The sequence below is a fragment of the Pelodiscus sinensis genome, chromosome 7 (assembly GCF_049634645.1).
Source record: "Pelodiscus sinensis isolate JC-2024 chromosome 7, ASM4963464v1, whole genome shotgun sequence".
Classification (NCBI taxonomy): domain Eukaryota; kingdom Metazoa; phylum Chordata; order Testudines; family Trionychidae; genus Pelodiscus; species Pelodiscus sinensis.
This window is the reverse complement of record NC_134717.1, coordinates 26,033,537-26,053,857: the sequence shown is the minus strand read 5'-3', so window position 1 is coordinate 26,053,857 and position 20,321 is coordinate 26,033,537. Positions and strand designations below refer to the sequence as shown.

At 43.7% G+C, this 20,321-nt stretch overlaps 1 protein-coding gene across 1 annotated transcript in view; it reads right to left on the bottom strand.

Moving 5' to 3' along the window:
* The window catches only part of EPC2 (enhancer of polycomb 2), a 122,018-nt gene extending 103,082 nt beyond the window's left edge, over nt 1-18,936 (bottom strand). Inside the window, exon 1 of the mRNA XM_006135681.2 lies at nt 18,523-18,936. Coding sequence (XP_006135743.1) covers nt 18,523-18,675 — 153 coding nt within the window. The 5' untranslated portion in view covers nt 18,676-18,936. The remainder of the gene's footprint in view (nt 1-18,522) is intronic.
* Between the last annotated feature and the right edge of the window lie 1,385 nt (nt 18,937-20,321).

Genomic DNA, 20,321 nt, shown 5'->3' with positions numbered 1-20,321 from the left:
AAGTTTAGCATCCTTTCCCCAGATACTTTAAGAAAAAAGGAGGGGGGAAGAAGGAGGAGGAGGAGGAGACAGAGCATCTTTCTCTCCCCCACACCCTTCTCCTATTTATTTCGAGTTTTCATTTCCCCTACTCTTAACTCCGGTCATCTGAAGGAAGAAGTGGGCTGTGCCCACCAAAGCTCATGCTACCATCTACATGTTTTCATAGAACCATGACTAGAAGGGACCTCGAGAGGTCATCGAGTCCAGTCCCCTGCCCCCATGGCAGGACCAAATAGTGTCTAGACCATCCCTGATAGACATTTATCTAATCTACTCTTAAATATCTCCAGAGATGGGGATTCCACAACCTCCCTAAGCAATTTATTCCAGTGTTTAACTACCCTGACAGTTAGGAACTTTTTCCTAACTGTCAGGGTAGTTAAACACTGGAATAAACTGGGCGCGGGGGGGGGGGGGGAAGAATCTGGCTTCCTTTTGTTAGTGCTACCAGACCACGTTGTTGGTTTTTTGTAACAGACTAACTCAGCTACCCCCTAAAGCTTCTAAATTTAGCTTGTGATCCCTATATTCCTTTCTGCAATAAGGATGTTAAGAGGTGGGTAACTGGCTAATCATGCAGTCAATAGGATTTTTAACAACTACATGGTTGGCTAATAAGGGAAGGCACTCAGTCCTGGCTTGTGCTGGGTCCAGGAGCTACCCCACTGTAGCACTGCAGTTTAAATGTAGTAGGAGGCAAGCACACAGGCAGCCTGGCTCCTACTACATTTAAACTGCAGAGAAGTAGCAAGGATAGGTCCTGGATCCAGCACAAGCCAAGACTGAGCCGGGCTTCCTCAGTCCAGGCTCGTGATGGGCCAGCTGCCCCTTCCTGCGGGGGGGGCTAGGAAATCCCCCCACACACACTATGGACAGGGGCTGCTTCGCAGCAGCCTCCTTTGTCCCCACCCCCATACTGCTGCCTCTGATAGAAGCAGCACTGTGGAGACAGTGCTGTGTGTGGGGGGGGGGGGGAGGGGGAGGGGGAAGGAGGCTTAAGACAGATCCCCCAGCACTGGTTCCTGCTTCCACCCCTCTTGCTGCCTCTGTATCAGAGGCAAGTTGACTCGATTACCCAATAAGCCTAGACTTATTGGCTAGTCAGTCAACTAGTCGCTTAGTTCCCTATTCTGCAATACTCTTTCCTAGGCAGTCCTTTCCTATATTGTATGTGTGCAACTGAACCCTTCGAAAGTCAAGTACTTTGCATTTGTCCGTATTGAATTTCATTCTATCTACTTCAGATCATTACTCCAGGTAGTCCAGGTGATTTTGGATTTTAATTCTATCCTCCAAAGCATTTGCAACCCCTCCTAACTTGGTATCACCCTCAAGCTTTGTAAGTATACTCTCTGTGTCATTATCTGTATCACTGACAAAGATATTTAACTGACTGTTCCTAGATCAGATCGCTGCTGGATCCCACTTGATATAACCCTCCAGCTTGACTGTGAACAACTGATAACTGCTCTATGTGAACGATTTTCCAAACCAGTTATGCATCCACCTTATAGAAGTTACATCTGTTTCTAGTTTACGAGGTTACACAAGGAAGTAAGTATCAAAAGACTGAATAAAACAAAAATATACTATATCTACCACTTCCCGCATGTTTCCATATCTAACAAAGGCTCTGCAAATACCAGAGGATTGTGCATCCTGTGCAATGCTCAGGAGAGTAGAAGGAGAGCTATGCAGGCTCCATGTTTCTACTAGAGACGGCAGACAAAGACAAATCCCACACAAGTTTGTGGGATTTTCAAAACAGGTCTAACAACTATAGGATAGAGATGGCATTATGTGGTGCAGAAAGCTTCACAACATGAACCTGACCTCACAGTCCGACTCATCCCTGAATGATTTTGTTCTGCCCAATTACACATTGCCAAAACTTCCCAAATGACAGGTTGTGAGTTGCACATTGAGATACCCACTCATGGCACACAGCAATGCACAATGCAACAAGTGGTCCTGGTGAATATGCAGAGAACTGAAGCAAGGAGTCAAGCACACATACACACAAGGGATGTTATATACAGTTTGTTAGTGTATAGCTGCCATGTGTAGGACAACCATAAAGGGGCAATGATCCCAGATCCCACGAATAGATTAAGGAGAACTCACATAGCGGAAAATAGGCAAACTCCCTCCAGGCTTACCAGAGCAGGGGGGGGGGGAGGGAGAAGGGAGGGAAATGAATCACATCCCTCTAGCTCTGGCTCTCAGATCACTGGACACATATGGAATGAGAATGTGAGGCTGACAAGCACTCCTGCAGCATTCTCCTGCAATTCCTCATAACTGACGCTCATATCCCCCTTCTTGGTACCTCACCTCTCCCTTCGTACTTCCACAGCTTCCCATCGCCCTGATCCTCCAAGCACGCTTCCTTCTTACCAGAGTTCTAACTAGTTTTCTACTCCAATCAGCTTCCCCTCTCTTATCAGTATTTGCTGAAGGAACTTATTTTCCTCTAAAAAAGATAGTTTTAGTGGCATCCAAATATTCTGATATATTCAGACTACATTTTCCCCAAAATAAAAGATTAGAGTAATACACCTGCTTTTTATTATCCTCAGATATCTGCCCTACAATGGATTCCAATTTGTAGTGCCTGGACTCGTTCTGCAATTTTCAGTCCATTATATACCCTCACAGCCATGCCAGTCCTGTGGAATAGTTATCCAGCAAGCCTCTCTCTGCATACACTCAGAATAATTCATCAGGTCTGAAAATGCACAATGGCTCACATTCCTCTCTCAATGAAGCAAACTTAAAAATATGTTTTCATCTGAATTCCCCCAAAGGACTTGTGGATACTGTGCTCTCTGATGCTGTGACACTCAAGCTTTTGAGACCCTAGTGTGATGATCTGAGTCTTGGTTTAATCTCTGGCTGTGAGCAGGTGCCCTATCTTGGGAACCGCCTGATCAAATGGTCCACCATTTGGATACTAACAGAACTCTGCATCGAATCTGGAACACATTTAACCAGTTAACTAAAGAAACAGGATTTTACATTCCTGCTTCTGTTTCTAACATCTTTCTCCCCTAAGCAAAGAAATCATGTCTTTACTGTATCTTCACTTAGAAGGATTAGGTTTTATTGGTAAAAGTAGGTAAACTAAACACATACACACAGATGAATAAGTATTTTCATCAATAATAATCAAAATTTACAGAAAGGTAATGTAAGAACCATTTTACTTTAGAACTTAAAGTTTAAGAATATTTATTATGCATGTTTTGTTAGGATGTTGACAACTTCTGTTTTAAAGATAAAACTTTAATTTCTTGAATCTCAATGCTTACTGGTCCACTGTAATTAAATAATTATTGTCGGACCATGCCCATGAGTTTCCTGCAACTGTAAAAATGTATATTAAAGGAATAAAAAATGCTTATATTATCAATAATAATAATAATAAAAACACAATTCTGCAAGCCTAACAATTCCTTTGCACAGAACTCCATTCTCTAAAGATCCCAGACCAAGAATCATTCATTCCCAAGTTCTGACCTACAAAATATTCCATGGCTCAAACCATTATTATATTGACTTTATAGGCCCTAGTTTGACCATTTGCATCCTTGTTTCTTTTGTATCTACTATTGTTAACTCCCTTCTATGGAAATGATTTTGGTGGATTCAGTGGCATTTCATTAGCACATTCCCAACACGTGAAACTTTCTACGTAAAACAAGCTCTGAAACAGTAGGTGAAAAATATTCTTCTATTTATACAGCTATAAGAGCCCTGACTGATGTGATTACTCTCTGCCCTCAATACTCCCAAATTACATCATGCAATACTTACCATTACAATGTCTTTGCATACATATTTTTAGCAAATCCTCATTTTAAAAGGAGCAGCAGAGAAAACCTGTATATAACCTTTTATGTCAATTAGTAGCCGATTCTATGAAGAATAAGAGTTAGATTTCTATAGTATCTCCACTGAGGATGTTAAATTTAGATTGATCAACTAACTGAATAGTTGGTACAATTTGCATTGACTATTCGATTAGTTGATAAGAGCACCTCCGCCTTTGAAATGTAGTAAGAGCCCTACTAGCTCTTACTACATTTCAAAGGCAGAAGCGCTGTGTGGAGCACGGGGCTAACAGAAGACTTAAGCAGTCCCCCACTGGCCCTGTACTCCCTGCTTTTGAAATGTACAGAGGTTCCCCCTCTCCCAGGTTTCTTGTACATTTCAAAAGCAGGGCCTGTGGGACCACCAGGGGAGTACCCTGGTTGCCACCTGCTCCAAGGGCATTTCTGCTTTTGAAATGTAGCAAAAGCCCTGCTCCTGCTACATTTCAAAAGCAAAAAAGTGCTGCCAGTTCCCTACTGCACCCCTTGCCCTGCCCCCCCCGAGACAGTGATGGGGGGGGACTGGCTTTTAAGCCAGCTTCTCCTAGCACTGGCTCCTGCCTTTGCTGCCTCTCTCCAATACAGGAAGCAAGGAGGGAGGAAGCAATTTGTCGAGTCGACTATCTGATAAGCATTTTCTAATTAACATTTATAGGTTGAACCTCTAATCTGGCATGATTTTAGTTAGCTGGATGTCCACTGATGAGTGCAACTAAGTTTCCCCATAACGTTTGTTTTATAGCCACCAGTCCTGGCTCTCAGTGCTGTTATTTAGCTCTAATTTACTTCTAAACATTTTCTAAGATATAAGCAGTGGAAGTGCTGGTAGCGCTGCTAGACAACACTGATCCTGTGGTTCCCAAGGATGCTGGACTAAAGAGGTTCAACCTGAACTGTAAAATTAAACATTAATAAAAAAAATCAAGAGTTTATTTTTCACATTTCAAGTTCTATTTTTAAAAAAACACAATTCGATAGGAAATATTAGTATCTACACGAAGGCAGGAATGTTATTTTTTTTTATAGAAATTCTATTTTACTTATCCTGGTATCACATTCACTTGGTAATACCAAGCTTACATTCTTGCTCTCTTTCACACACACTTAACTGAAGGAGAGGCATATTTATAGAAAGGAAAATAGGCACTTAAATATAAAAAAGACACACTATATAGCACATAGCATAGTTAGTGGAGGATAAAAGAAGCTGCATATCACCTTGGGGGAAAAGTTCATCAAGATTTAAATGTAATCTTAAACATTACCTATTAAAATCTGAAGTAATCCAACTGAACACTACATGCAACATAAGCCAAACATACTAATCAAATGTTTCCTTCAGTTCAGTACTAAAAGGGCAAAGGAGGGGTCAGGGAGGAAATGATCCCATATATGGTTATGAAATTATGATTTCATAACCATACATGGGATCTTTTCCTAAACATTATATTTGAGTCTGAGTATCAACTTTCATAGACAAGAAGAACTTCTGATAAGGTATAATCTTGTTATAAAGACATTAAGTACTTTATATTTATACAGAAACTTTCATACAAAAATATCCAAGTGTTTTCCAAAAATTAAGCCATAGTTGTTAAGTATCAGCATCCCTATTTTATAAATGCAGAAATGGAGGGAAAGAGGCATTCATACAAGTTAACACAGTCACAAACAAACATGGAACTTGGTGTCATAAATTAAGTGATCATGTAGTCGTAACCCAGTATTATTCACACTGGAAGCTCATATGTTTTGAAGGTATTTACTAAAATATAATATATAGCATTCATCTAGTTTTTCCTCAGTGTAAAGACTGATTGTCAGATTTGAAGGCTTTATATCATGGTCACTATTCTTGCATCCCACAAAACAGCCTTCTCTAAGTGTAGAGAATGCACTCCTGAAAATGCATAAAAGGACAGTGGAGAGCTGTACTTCCCCAGCTTCCGCTTTACTGCAAAAAGGAGGGGTGGAGGTGAAGGCCCTATATGGCTACAAAAAAGCATATTAACTTCAAAATGAGAAGTGAGCATACTAGATGCAGAAATGTTTGCTTGACAGCAAAAACTTCAACATATACAGGTGTTAAAGAGGTCCATGACTGGTTTCAGTTTCCTGATGAGGGACTCGGTGTTTAAAAGTTTTGGAAACATTGTCATGGAAAAAAAATGATACAACTTAGGGATATCAATGGTTAACCAGTGGCCCAACTAGACCACCCCACCCCCAGCCCACCCGGGGTTGGCGTGAGCTGCCCCCCACTCACTCTGTTAATATGTTTAACTGGTTAACTGATTAAACGAGATTTTACATCCCTGGTAAAACTATCTTTAGAAGCTATCAATACCATTCATTAAAGCTTTGCTGTTCAATTGAAAACTGGTCAATTTCAAAACAGGGGTTAAAAAATAGTTCAACACTGTTCTTGACCTTCCCAACCATGCTTGTACCTCTATACTCTCACCACCACCACCTTATAAAAAACCCACAAACAAAGGGGTTTTTTAGTGACTAAAAGTGACTATTGGCTCTGATTTTGCAATTGGATCTACAGAGAACTACACTGACTTTAAAGGAATTCTGCCTCAGGCAATCAATGTCTAGAATTGGGGCCTAACTATCTAAATAAATAAAAAGATAGAGAGGACCGGAAATATTTATACAAGGAGTACTGTCAAATACCAAAAACAAACAAGAGGAAATCATTTTTCTGCGTCTTTTCTAGTTCTAGTAGTCCTCACTGTTGCTTATAAGTTATAACAACAAAAACGTTCAGGATTAAAAAAGAAATGTAGTTTGTGCAAAATGAAAGCATTCCAGACCAGTGGTTCTCGAAGTGCGGTTTGCCGACCACTAGTGGTATGTGGTCTCCTTCCAGGTGGTCTGCAGGTCGAACGCAGCTCACCCCTTATTCCCCCACGGAGCCGCAAGGCTTGGAGCACCAGCTCTGGCTTCCGGGCACACACGAGTTGAGAAAATGAAGAAAGCCCTGACCAGACCTAGCTCTTCACTTGCTTCCACCCCTGATATTTCCTAGAGCTGCCCCAACTCCCCACCTGCCTGCACAGGGTGGCACAGGGATCCTGAGCAGAGCTGGGACACTACCCCCCATTGCCCCCCAGGACTGAGGCCCTGCCTGCTCCACCTGGCCTCGCAAGCATGCGGGAGTGGGGGGAGGGGAAATAAGGGAGATAGTAGCAATGGGGTGAGGGAGTCCACCCCCACTGCCCCAAGAGCTACCTTGGCTCCCTGCCCACTTTTACCGGGCATCACGGAGACCCTGAGCAGAGCTGCAGCATTCAGGTCCCACCCCTGCACTGCTGCTGTTCCGCCCGCCTCAGCCCTGCCAGCCTACAGAGACCCAAAGATGGGAGGAGGGGGAGGGGGAACAGACTGACCTGCCATCGGGGCCTGGCCAGGACCATCCCTAAGCAGCCACCACTGTGTGAGAGAGACAGGGGCATCAGGGGTGTTGAGGGCTGGGGGGTGTTGAGGCAGTGGGGAGGCTGGTGGAGAAGGAGGCAATGAGGTCCACCCTGAAGAGCCAGCCCTGTTCCTTGCCTGCCACCACAGGCAGCACAGGGACCCCACACAGAGCTGGGACCCCCATTCCTGTAGGAGGGGTGGGGGAGAGGGGGCCAGAGGAGGGGGAAGAGGAGGCAATGGAGGAATTGGAGACTGGGGTGTGATGGGATCATGCTCAGAAATTGTAGGACCTGGGGACACATGGTGAAGCGTGACCCTTCCCCACAGGCAAGGCTGTGCAAGGAGCAGAACCCAGAGACTGCTCAGGGAGCAGAGCACAGACAGAGGAACAGAGCACAAGCCCTGGACAGATGAAGGGGGAGAGCAGGCCTGGCTTGCTTTCGGGGAGGATAAGGATGCCCATGTTAGTCCGTTGCTCTGACATCATCTCCTGCGCTAACAAACTAGACCCCCAGCTCAGATAGGGACAGAACATCAACCTCTTTAGCATCACATCAGGGAACTGAGGTCAGCATTAACCAACAGTTCTTCCTGAAACCCATTCATTAACTGTGCAATGCTGCTTTTACACAGCTCCCCCCCAGAGGTAGCTGCATCTCAGCAACGAGCAGGGGATCCCTGAATAAACAACTACCCTACCCCACCGCAGGGCCAGCTGCTTCTCTGCACCAAGTGAGAGATCCCTATATAATCAGCCCTAGTTTCAATGCTGCACTATCCCGTAGCCAGTGAAGAGGGAGTCTTGCTGTGGGGGGATGCTGGGAGCCAAGGATAAATGAACTGGACAGTCATGGGAGTGAGGAGCCCAGGAGCTACTCGCTGGCCAGGAGAGAGCTGAGCTCCCACCCTCTCCCCACCTTGCTGAGGGAAGGGCAGGGCAGTGACACACTGTCCAGAGGCTTTCCCTGCTGCAACGGACATGAAGCCAGGTAAGCGTCCCCCATCATGTTCAGACCTCTGTACCTTCCTCACTCACTCTCCTCCTGACAAGACCTGGTACCCCAGCTTGCTCCTACACTTCCCCTTGCTCCTGCACCTCCCCCCGGCCAGATACCTACCCCCATCTTGCTCCAGCATCCACCATTGATCCTGCACCCTCCTCCTGGCCAGACACCCTACTCCCACCCACAGCCTGCTTCTCCACCCTACCTCCCACCCAGATGTCACACTCCTGCACCCCCATCCCTATTTCACTCACTGGCAGCCCTGTCCCGCATACTGAACCCTTCATGTTTGTCCCCCCCCCCCCCAGAGCCTAAGGGGGTCCGCAAAATCCACTAACTCCGTCACCCGAGAAAAGTAAATCTGGCCTATGGGAACTCCTGAACCTCAGTCCTCCCTGTCCCTTCCCCTCGCCTCACAGGACTGGAGTGCCAGAGGAGCGAGGTGTCTCAGATGGGGGCCTCAGTGAGAGTTGGGGATTTTTGGAGGCTTTTTTTGCTTCTCACTTGTGTGGTCCCCGACTGATTTTTCTCAGTGGCTTCTGACCCAAAAAAGGTTCCCCACCCCTGCCATAAAGAAAGAAAACATTGAAACCTTGTGCATTGGACATAAATTAATAATTTACTTTATTTAAAATGAAGTGAGATAAACTAACATGAGGAAGTTAAAACGCTTAATCTGTTTAATAATTTAAATTAAACCACTCTCCCAAGCTGCAGCACTTGCAAAATACCTTGGGCATAATTATGTAATTAACTGTGAGTTTCCATTAGCAACTCATGGTCCGCAGAAAGGTTTGCATTGAGCCAAGCAGTCCATGGACCAAAAAGTTTGAGAACCAGTGCTCTAGACCAATAATGATTGGCAACATGTGGCCCATCAGGGTTCTAAGTTTGGCCCACAAGATGTTTTGTTTACCACTGCCAGATTAGGCTCATTTCTGTATGCACAGATTTTTTTCCCCCTCCCCTTCTGGTATTACTGAAGAGATACGCATGTAAAGCAAGGGTATGTGAAATGAGGTGCATGCTGTTTGCACACAATACCGACTCGGAGAACTGTGCACCTCTTCTGCATCTAAAGTGCTTCTATGGTTCAACTGGCACACCCTGCAAATTCTAGATACGCAGGCGCAGTCGGCAAAACTACCCTTTCCTGGGAGATCATCTTTATCAGGAATGGCCAACCAATTAAAGATGAAGAGCCAAAATAGCTGTGGATAAAGTGCGAAGAGCCACATATTTATATATTTATTCTTATATATCATATATAGATCTATAGTTCACAAAATGTAGTATAAACACACTACAGGACATTTTGGACAAAAAACAATTAAAAAGTATCTAGTCACTTAAAAAATTCACAGCCAATCCATATATCTTCAGAGAAGTTGACAAGGAACAAACATCAAATGAAAAAAAAACCCTTTAAAAATACAGTATCAGAGGGGTAGCCATGTTAGTCTGGATCTGCAAAAGCAACGGAGTCCTTTGGCACCTTATAGACTAACAGATTAATTGGAGCATAAGCTTTCGTGGGCAAAGACCCACTTCGTCAGATGCATGCATTTTTCAAATACAGTAATAGTCTCACACTAAAAATAAAAATTAAAAAATCCCTGCCATGTATTTTAAATTTAACACTACTGATCTATAATGTCCTGTGAGTTTTTTTAAATTAAACTGAATTGAGAAGTAAATTAGCACAATCTGAAGTGCCTGTTTCATACCAGAGATCAACAAGCTGGAGTGGTTTCCTCATTATTTTAATTACGAAAATTATGGCTTGTTAATAGTTCTAAAAATTCAGGTCTGTCCCAGACTGCAAATACGAGAGGTTCAAAAACAATAAGGGAGAGACTCATATTTCAGAATAATTGCTTCAGCCTGGCAAACACTAGCTTTGAATTTTCTTTAAAGAAAATACAGTATAAACCAGGTACATGCTGATTCTTTTTTTGCCCTGGAATTTAAACATGACATCTGTGTTGGCTGCCTTATTCTGCATCTATGAAGACTTTGAGTTTAAGGTGCTTCAGCCCCCTCTCTAACTCAATCCCCGTCCTCTCCCCCAGAGCCAGGTACTCCCAGCCACCCCTTCTAACTGAATGCTCTCCCCTCTCCGCCCCCCCCCCCAAAGCCAGGCACTCCTAGCCCTCCCCGCTCTAACCCAAATGCCCTCCCTTTCCCTAGAGCCTGTACCCCCCCCACTCCTTCCCATCCCCCAGAACCAGGCACCCCCAGCCCACCCCCCTCCCGCTCTAACCCAATGCCTGCAGCCACCGTCACCACACGCTTCTTCCTCCAGGCGCTGGAGCGCATGCGCAGAACCACCAGGTGTAAGCAGTCCTGGTGCATAGCAGAGAACTACCAAAAGCCGCATTTCTTTAAGCAAAGAGCCGCGGGTTAGCCACCCCTGATCTTCATGATAATCTTGCGGCTCACTGAGATGAATGAGGGCTACTCATGAAGCCCACTCATTAGTCTAGGCTGCCCACCACTGCTCTAAACCAGGGATTCCCAACCTGGGGTACGCGTACCCCCTGGGGGTATGAAAAGCTTGTCAGGGGGGTACAGGGAATATTTGGTAAATAACTAGATTATCCTAACTGAAATATTCCAAAAGTAGTAGTGTTAGTGAAAAAAGTTGTGGATTCTAGAGTCTAGAATCTATTGCCTTTCATATTGAATAGGGGGAATGGGAAGGTTTACTAAAAGCCAAGGGTGTATGGGGACCAAAAAAGGTTGGGAACCCCTGCTCTAAACCAATTGCCTCAGCTAGGGAATAAGTATGCTGCTTTGGAAGTCAGATGATGAACTGAAATAAGGTTTCCAAATCAGAGAGTTGAGGAAGATGAACAAAAACAAAACAAACAAACAAAGAAAAAAAAAGGAAAGGGGGGGGGGGGACAGAGACAAGAGAAAGACACACATAATACAGAGAGACAGATGAAGGGAATTCAATTCACTTTGCCTGCACCTAAAATTACAAGATGGGTTAAGTGAGTACTGAAAAAGGTATCCTCATATGACTGAGGGGAAGACTGCAAAAATGAAATGTACCCATTTCAATTTTATGATTTCCCCCATTCATACTTTAAAAATATCCTGCATATTAGCATCTACCGACAACAACTTACCTCATTATTTTGTAGTTTCTACTTTATATAACTTTTGACTTTAAATATGAAGTCAAGTCTAATTATAAAAAGAATGAATGTTCAAATTAAATTTCTGAGTTAAATGTCTAATAGCACTTAAAACTGCCCAGTCACTATTATAAATTATTCTGATGGTTTTCTGCCTGTAATTACACAAAGGAAATTGGAGGCACTTCTTAAAACTCCAATTATTTTTTCATTTATTTTCTGGTTGAAAAGTAATTTTTACCTAAAAGGTATAACAATAGCATCTGAGACAACACTTATTCTAATTCAGACTTGATAGCAAAGTGCCAGTAAATTCATCAAGTACTTATGTACTATACAGTTTTTGGTATTAAGATTATGCTGAAAATCTACTTAGCATAGAAGGTATCGGACAACGCTTCTTTCTCCGCACTGTCACTAAACAAAAAACATTGTCAGTTATGACATCATAAATCCAGATTAGTTCCATTTAAATCAAAATAGTTTCTCCAGATTTATGAAATTTTATCTGAGAGCAGGATGTGGCCCACAAACTCAATTCAGAGTTAAAATTATGTACATCAGTAGACTCAGAACTTGCAATACAATCCCACAATCCCTGAACACACAACTCCCATGAAAATTATAGATAATGTAGAAACACAACATCTGTCCCCTGATATGTTGAAAGTTATATCAGCAAGGATACAAGACTGCTACTAAAATATTGAAAAAGTCAAGATATTTCCAAAATTTCTGCAAAGATTCACCATAAACACTGTAATATTAATATTACTCTGAGCAGTACTTTACTACCTAAGTTATGCCCACTAAATTCACTGGGATTGCTTTTGGTGTAAAGTATTTTTCAACATAAACAGCATCACAATCTGGACTGTGTGACAATGTAATATAAAGTAGGAATAGTAGAAATGAGTGGTAAAATTTTAATACAAAATTAAAACCTCCCATTCTAATCACAATATAGATTCTTCTTACTTTATTAGCATTCAGCATGTATCAGAATAAAACACATACCCAGAATTTATGAAAAAAAAACCTTTACTCATGAATGAAATTACTCATATGAATAAGTATGTATGAGGATCAGGCTGTTCTTATGCAAGCCAGGCCCCACTAAAAATCAACAAAATTCCCATTGATTTCATGGGGGCCAGGATTAAACTCTTCAAGCAAAGTTTAATGTGTCTCCATTCAGTACTTTTAGTCTCAGCACAAACAGAAAGACCATTACAGGTAACATCTGATTTTGCTATGATGATAACAGTATAAACAAATGTGAAATACTATGAAACGTATTTTGGTGAAAATTAAGATTCAGAAAAATTCAGTGACCTGTTATGAAACAACAATAAATAAATAAATAAATAAACCACACAACTTTTCCACACATTCGGTCCCACTAACTTCATCGAAGATTCATACAAGGAAAGACATTTATGTGCAGGAATGGAAGCAGAGAAACATCTTAATTTGCTGCTTCTACAATGCATTTAAGCCATCAAGCTACCCTACTTTCCCAAACCTGAAGAACTCTGTATCGCTCGAAAACTTACCCTCCTCCCCCCCTCTTTCCCCCACCACACCCACTACAAAAAAGATATCATCAAACCCACCCCGTCTCTCTAAAATCTCTAAGTATGACTAAAACGTTTAACGGTCCAGTCCAAAAAAAAAAAACCCAAACTAACAAAAAAACCAAGGAGAGACCAAACCATACCTCCTTAAGGTCTCACACACACACGCAAGCAAAACTGCACAAAGTAGATCTAAAGTACAAAACACTGATAACCTCCCCGATAACACCATTCTTGGTACCATGGACGTAGAGGCTCTATACACCAACATCCCACATGAAGACGGAATACAAGCAATTAGAAACACTATCCCAGAGAACACCACTGCCAATCTGACAGCAGACCTATGTAACTTTGTTTCACCCACAATTATTTCTAGTTTGAGAACAACTTAAACCTCCAGATCAGAGGCACAGCCATGGGTACACGCATGGCCCCACAGTACGCTAACATCTTTATGGCTGACTTAGAATAACGTTTCCTCAGCTCCCGTCCCCTTTACCCCTTCTCTACTTACGCTACATCGATGACATCTTTATGATCTGGACGCATGGCCAAGAAACACTGGAGACATTCCACAGAGATTTTAACAACCTACACTCCTCCATCAACCTCAGCCTGGACCATTCTACACGAGAGATCCATTTCCTGGACACCACAGTACAAATCAACAATGGAAAATTAGACACCACTCTCTACAGAAAACCCACCGACTCATACAGTTACCTACATGCCTCCAGCTCCCATCCAGAACACACGATATGATCCATCATCTATAGCCAAGCCCTTCGATACAACCGCATCTGCTCTAATCCCACTGACAGAGACCAGAAACTTCAGGATCTCTACCAAGCATTTATAAACCTCAACTACCCACCCGAAGAAATAAAAAAATAAATTGAAAGAGCCAGACGAATACCTAAAAACCATCTACTTCAAGACAGACCCAAGAAAACCAACAAGAAAGAAAACCTTCCCCTCTCATTCCCCTTCTGTTCTGAAATTTAATTTGATTTGTCCTTTTCATAAGTGTTCATTTTTTGGATTGTATCTTTTGGTATATATGGATGTGACAATTTTCTTCCACTATTTGATCTGAGGAAGTGGGTCTGGCCCACGAAAGCTCATCACCTAATAAACCATCTTGTTAGTCTTTAAAGTGCTACATAGTCCTGTATTTTGTTTCAGCTACACCAGACTAACACGGCTACATTTCTATCACTATCACTGAAGTAATGCTGCAATCTTCAAAGTCTTTTACTGGAACTTTTTCCAATAAATAAGAACATAAGAATGGAAATACTGGGTCAGACCAAAGGTCCATCTAGCCCAGTATTCGGTCTGCCAACAGAGGCCAATACGAGGGATCACGACAGGGGAGGTATCATGTTAAGATTACCTGTCACCCACCTCCAGAGAAACAGAAGCTAGGGATACTATTCCTACCCACCCTGGCTAATATTCATTGATGGACCTAACTTCCATGAATATATCTAGCTCTCTTTTGAACCCTGTTAAAGTTCTAGCCTTCGTCGCATCCTCTGGCAACGAGTTCCACAGGTTCACTGTGCGCTGAGTGAAGAAAAACTTCCTTTTGTTTTAAACCTGCTGCCTATCAATTTCATTTGGTAAACCCTAGTTCTTTATCATGGGAATAAGTAAATAACTTTTCCTTATTCACTTTTTCCATACCAGTCATGATTTTATAGACCTCTATCATATCACATGGGACCCATTCCAAACCCCCTAATCATTTTTGTTGCCCTTTTCCGAACCTTTTCCAATGCCAATATATATTTTATATGACAACCACACCTGTACGCAGTATTCAAGATGTGGGGATACCATGGTTTTATATAGAGGCAGTAAGATATTTTCTGTCTTATTCTCTATCCCTTTTTTAATGACTCATAACATTCTATTTGCTTTTTTGACTGCAACTGAGTAGATGTTTTCAGAGAACTATCCACGACTCCAAGATCTTTCTCTTGAGTAGCTGTAGCCAAATTAGTCCATCATATTGAATATACAGTTGGGATTATTTTTTCCAATGTGCATTACTTTATCAACGTTAAATTTCATTTGTCACTTAGTTTGGTGAAATCTTTTTGAAGCTCTCTTCACAGTCTGCCACCTCACTGTTTACTCCTTTCTCTAGATCACTTAGGATGGGTCGCAGGACTGATCCTTGGGGGAACCCCACTAGTTACCTCTCTGCACTCGGAAAACTTACCATTTATTCCTACCCTTTGTTTCCTGTCTTTTAAACAGTTATCAATCCACGAAAGGACCTTCCCTTTTATCCCATGACAACTTACTTTACGTAAGAGTCTTTGATGAGGGACCTTGTCAAAGGCTTTCTGGAAATCTAAGTATACTATATCCACTGGATCCCCCTTGTCCAGGTTTGCCGACCCCCTCAAAGAACTCTAGCAGATTAGTAAGGCATGATTTCCCTTTACAGAAAGGCACCATGTTGACTTTCCCCCAACAAATTATATTCATCCATGTCTTTGACAAATTTATTCTTCACTCTAGTTTCAACTAATTTGCCTGGTACTAACGTTAGACTTACTGGTCTGTAATTGCCAGGGTCACCTTTAGAGCCCTTTTTAAATATTGGCATCACATTAGCTATCTTCCAATCATTAGGTATGGAATCAGATTTAAAAGGATAGGTTAGAAACCACAGTTAATAGTTGTGCAATTTCACATTTGAGTTCTTTCAGAACTCTTACGTGAATGCCATCTGGTCCTGGTGACTTGTTACTGTTAAGTTTATCAATTTGTTCCAAAACCTCCTCTGATACCTCAATCTGGGACAATTCCTAAATTGTGACCTAAAAAGAATGGTTCAGGTTTGGGAATCTCCCCAATACTCTCAGCCGTGAAGACTGAAGCAAAGACTTCATTTAGCTTCTCCACTATGACTTTATCATATTTAAATCTAATTCTCAAACTTCCATTAAAAACAATTTTCTTGCACCAGTGGACAAAAGTGTAAAAAGTAAAGGTAGTAAAAACAGTTGCAAACATAGTGAAAACAATCTTAATCAGTAGATCTTGAAATTCAATGAGAAATAATAATTCAATGAGAAATGTAATGAGAAATAATGATGACATCGTTATATATTATACCACACAAATCTCAGTATGTAATGACCTTAGAATTTAACATATACAAATTCCCTCCCATTTTAATGTAATGGGAGCACTTATTTTGTTCATACATTAAAAATCACTTACACATTAAAAGGATTTTATAATATATAAGTTAGCCCAATACCCTCCCCGCCCCCACACACACACACACACACACACACACACACACCTCTAGTGTAACAATAACACAGGCAATTTATGACATTTTCTCCTCAACAACAGAATACAGAACTCAGAAAATTTGTATTTGATGTATTTACTTAGTTTAACAAGTAACATTCTGAACACTGGTATATTTTAAGATTCTAAAAAAAATACTGATAAGGTAAGATAATGGAGATTGCCTATCTCCTAGAACTGGAAGGGACCTTGAAAGATCATTGAGTCCAGTCCCCTGCCTTCTCAGCAGGACCAAGTACCATCCTTGATGAATTTTTGCCCCGAACTCCTAAATGGCCTCCGCAAGGATTGAACTCACAACCCTGGGTTTAGCAGGCCAATACTGCCACTTATATTTTTTAAAAGTCTAAATCAAGAGTCATGTTTGCCTTTTAAAGAGCTTCCATAATTCACAAACAAGCAATATGTTGCAAGGTCTGCTACTGTGACTTTTAAATTACATTTTACTGCAAAGGAAAAGTAAAACGTACAATCTCCAAGTTTGCTTTAAAATTATTGTTTTATGTTTATACTGTTCAGAATGTTTTATGGCTGTCTGTTTAAAATTATCTAAATACACACATATATTCCAGGGCAATTGCAACCTCTATGATCAAAATACAGCGAGAGCACTCTAAGCGTTGATCACAAGATTTCTTTCAATATTCTACTGTATTGAGAAAGCCAATCAGAGAGAGTTGGAGCCTTCTTCTGACAGCCACAACCTCTGATAAGCCAATCCATGCACATAGTGGGCTGGCTACAAGGCGGAGACAGAAATTCATTGAAGAAATTCTTATGGGTGCATTTACTCTCCACTCTGCATACAACTACAGCAAGTCTGATGAAAACCTAGTAGTGCAAGTGGTAGTCTTGAAGACTACAGTCAAGCAGCACTGCAATCATGGACAGCAAGTATTCACAGTGCTGTCCTAATGCTGACAAGACTCCTCTTAAAATTATTTTCTGGTAAATATACAGACAGCAATGTATCTCTACACACAGCACTGCAAAATTGGACAGCAAGCATTCTACAGGTGATACGTTTCCTAACATTGATTAGCTTACTTAAAATCATCTTAACACTAAACAGCATGTTGTATACTAGAAAATCTAGGTCTAGCTATAGATCCAGTTAGAGCTATGCAATGGTATTTCACATATTCAACATACAGTTACCATTTTTCTTAAACATATAAATACAGAGCATTCTTACAGCAGTGATGATATATTTACAACTATACGATCTGCAACAGCAGACAGCTGGTATTCTACTTGCAACATTTACAAAGCCTTTCCTAAAGAGTGTAAATAATGCAGCCTGCACCCGAGTGTGTGTGTGTTTTGCAGGCTGCAATATCACCCCAAGCACAGCAATGGAAAGATAAAAAGAAAAGCTCCAAACATGTTATTTTAAAATATTGACCAACGAAGCACAAAAGCTTTACATTATAATGCCCACGGCCGCTACAGCACCGCGGCAATGGACAGCTGAGCTACTGCAAGCCATGCATGCTCCCGACACTGATGCATCAGTTAACATCCAAACTCAGAAAGTAAGTGCAGTCTGTATTTGACAGCTTGAAATATAATGTGGGAATAGGGTCTCCCACCAAGTTATTTCACTCTCGAGTAGCGTCAGGGACGCTGATACCCATAGTATGGCAGCTTAGAAGCAGGACACACTTCCATTTTACAATGCAAAGCCTTCCTGACTGCACGGAAGGAGCACAGCGTAGACAGCCCCCTCCACTCCCCTGCTGCCTTGGAGTCCCACATACACAACAGTGAGGAGTGCAGCAGCACAAGCACGCTACGCCAAGAGCGGCCGGCGCGCACACTGCCGCATTCAAAGATGCCTCTTGCGCCTACTTCTCCCTTACGCTAGCGTAAGGGCCTCCCCGGCTAATCAAAACACTCGCGAGTTTGGACGCAAAGAAGATGGCGGAGCAGAGCCCGCTTACGGCGTCGGAGGAGAGTTTACGCTGCGCTTCTTGCGCAGGACCCATAAGGACCACGCAAGGCTGCGGCGTTCAGCGTGCGTAGCGCGCTTGGCGAATACCAATGGCCTATTTCCCGGGAGGGGAGGGGGTGTCTGATAAACAATGGTGCCCCCCCTGCGCGGCTCCCTTACCGATTCCTCCTCCTTCTCCATGCCCGTGGGCATCTGCGGCACGGCCCGGTTGATGGAGACGCAGTCGTTGAGGTCGGGCATGTCCTTGCCGCGGTAGATGGGCAGCGGTTTGGCGGCGTCTAGCGCCCGGGCTCGGAAGGAGAGTTTGCTCATTGTCTCCCCCTCACAATAACACCCCGGGGCCGGGCGGGCGGGGGGCCCCTCACTGCGGCCGCGCCGCCGCCTCCCAGCCGCTCCCGCACGCGGCCCACAACACCATGGAGAGCCCCGCCGCCCCGGCTCAGCTTCCCGCAGAGCCGCCCGCAGCTCGCCGCGCACGCCCCGCAGCCCTAGATCCGCGCCGGGCTCGCTCGATCCGCTCCCTGCGCCATGGCAAACATGGCGGACATTAACCAAAGCGGCCAGCGATCCCGGCAGCCAACGCGAGAACTAGCGGGCGGGGGGGGGGGGGGGGGGGAAGGATGGTGAGGGAGTGAGAGGGGGCGCCGGGCTGCGCGCGCAACCAGCCTGTGGCGAGGGCTTGAGGGAGAGCGCGGCGGGGGCAGCGCGACCCTGGCTGCGGGGTGAGGGCTGGGCAGGCGGCCGGGGACAGGAGTTCGTGTCACGGGCCGAACAGGTGCGTTCACCCGACTCCTCAAGCATCCGACGCGGTGACCTGCTCGAGTGCGTGTCTGTGTGTACACACTCCTGCCCTCACGTGCGCCCGGCCCCGTCCCACGCGGAGAGCGGTACCGCTGCCCGCTGCGCAAACACCTGCATGGCCCGTCGCCAGACACCACCGCCGCCTCCTCCGAACTGCCTACCCCCAGCAGACCGGGATGTAGCTCTCCCGCAGCATGAAGCTGCGCCGCACACAGCTGCAGATCGTACACTAATACATATTTTTCCATGCACCTATCACCTGGCATTGCATAGCCCTGTAGCTCCCTCATCCTTTCATGCATTATTCGCATATTGCAAGGGGAAAACACTTGGCACAGCCAATTGTACACATGATGCCTTTGAAGCAAATGGGAGATTTGGTCATAAACTTAAAAAAAAAACACAAGGATTTCTGCCATGGTTCCCAAAGCATCCTGCAGTGTTAGCTAGAGTTACTTATGCGCAGTGCTTTTTTTGTGCAGGTACTGTCGGGTACTCGGTACCCGCACCTCCAGACGCAGTACCCGCACCTCCAGTCAAAGCTCAACAACTTTTCCCCTGGTGTACCGGCACATTTTTTTAATCAAAAAAAAAGCACTGCTTATGCATGAGGTAATTCCTCTTGGTAGCCTATTTCCTGTGAGAGCAGTCAAATCACAAATAATGCATTAGCATCCCAGAGTAGCTCAATCCCCACTGTATTACTACGGGAGTGGCAAAGTATCAGAGGGGTAGCAGTGTTAGTCTAAATCTGCAAAAGCAAGGAGGAGTCCTGGGGCACCTTATAGACTAACAGATTTATTGGAGCATAAGGTTTTGTGGGCAGAGACCCACTTCAGCAGGAGTGGCAGCAGCACTTAGCTCAAGCAGGAAACTTGTGTCTACACAGGTCAGAGGTTAAAGTTAAGAAGCAACATAAGTTTAAGTTGAGCTAATAATGCAAAGACGACGAGTCCATCGTTTCTCTCTTTTCCCTTGGTGTTCTTGGGGCAGAGTGTACTGCCCCCAGTACTCCTGGCTGGGGAGGCTGGACCCACATGGCTTCCTTCCTCCCAAATGCTAGGGCTGCACAGTGTGCCCTCCTCTCTCTCCTACTGCTTCAGGGAGCATGTACTTGCTCACCCCGTCCAGTCTCTTTCCCTCCCTGTGGGGTGTGC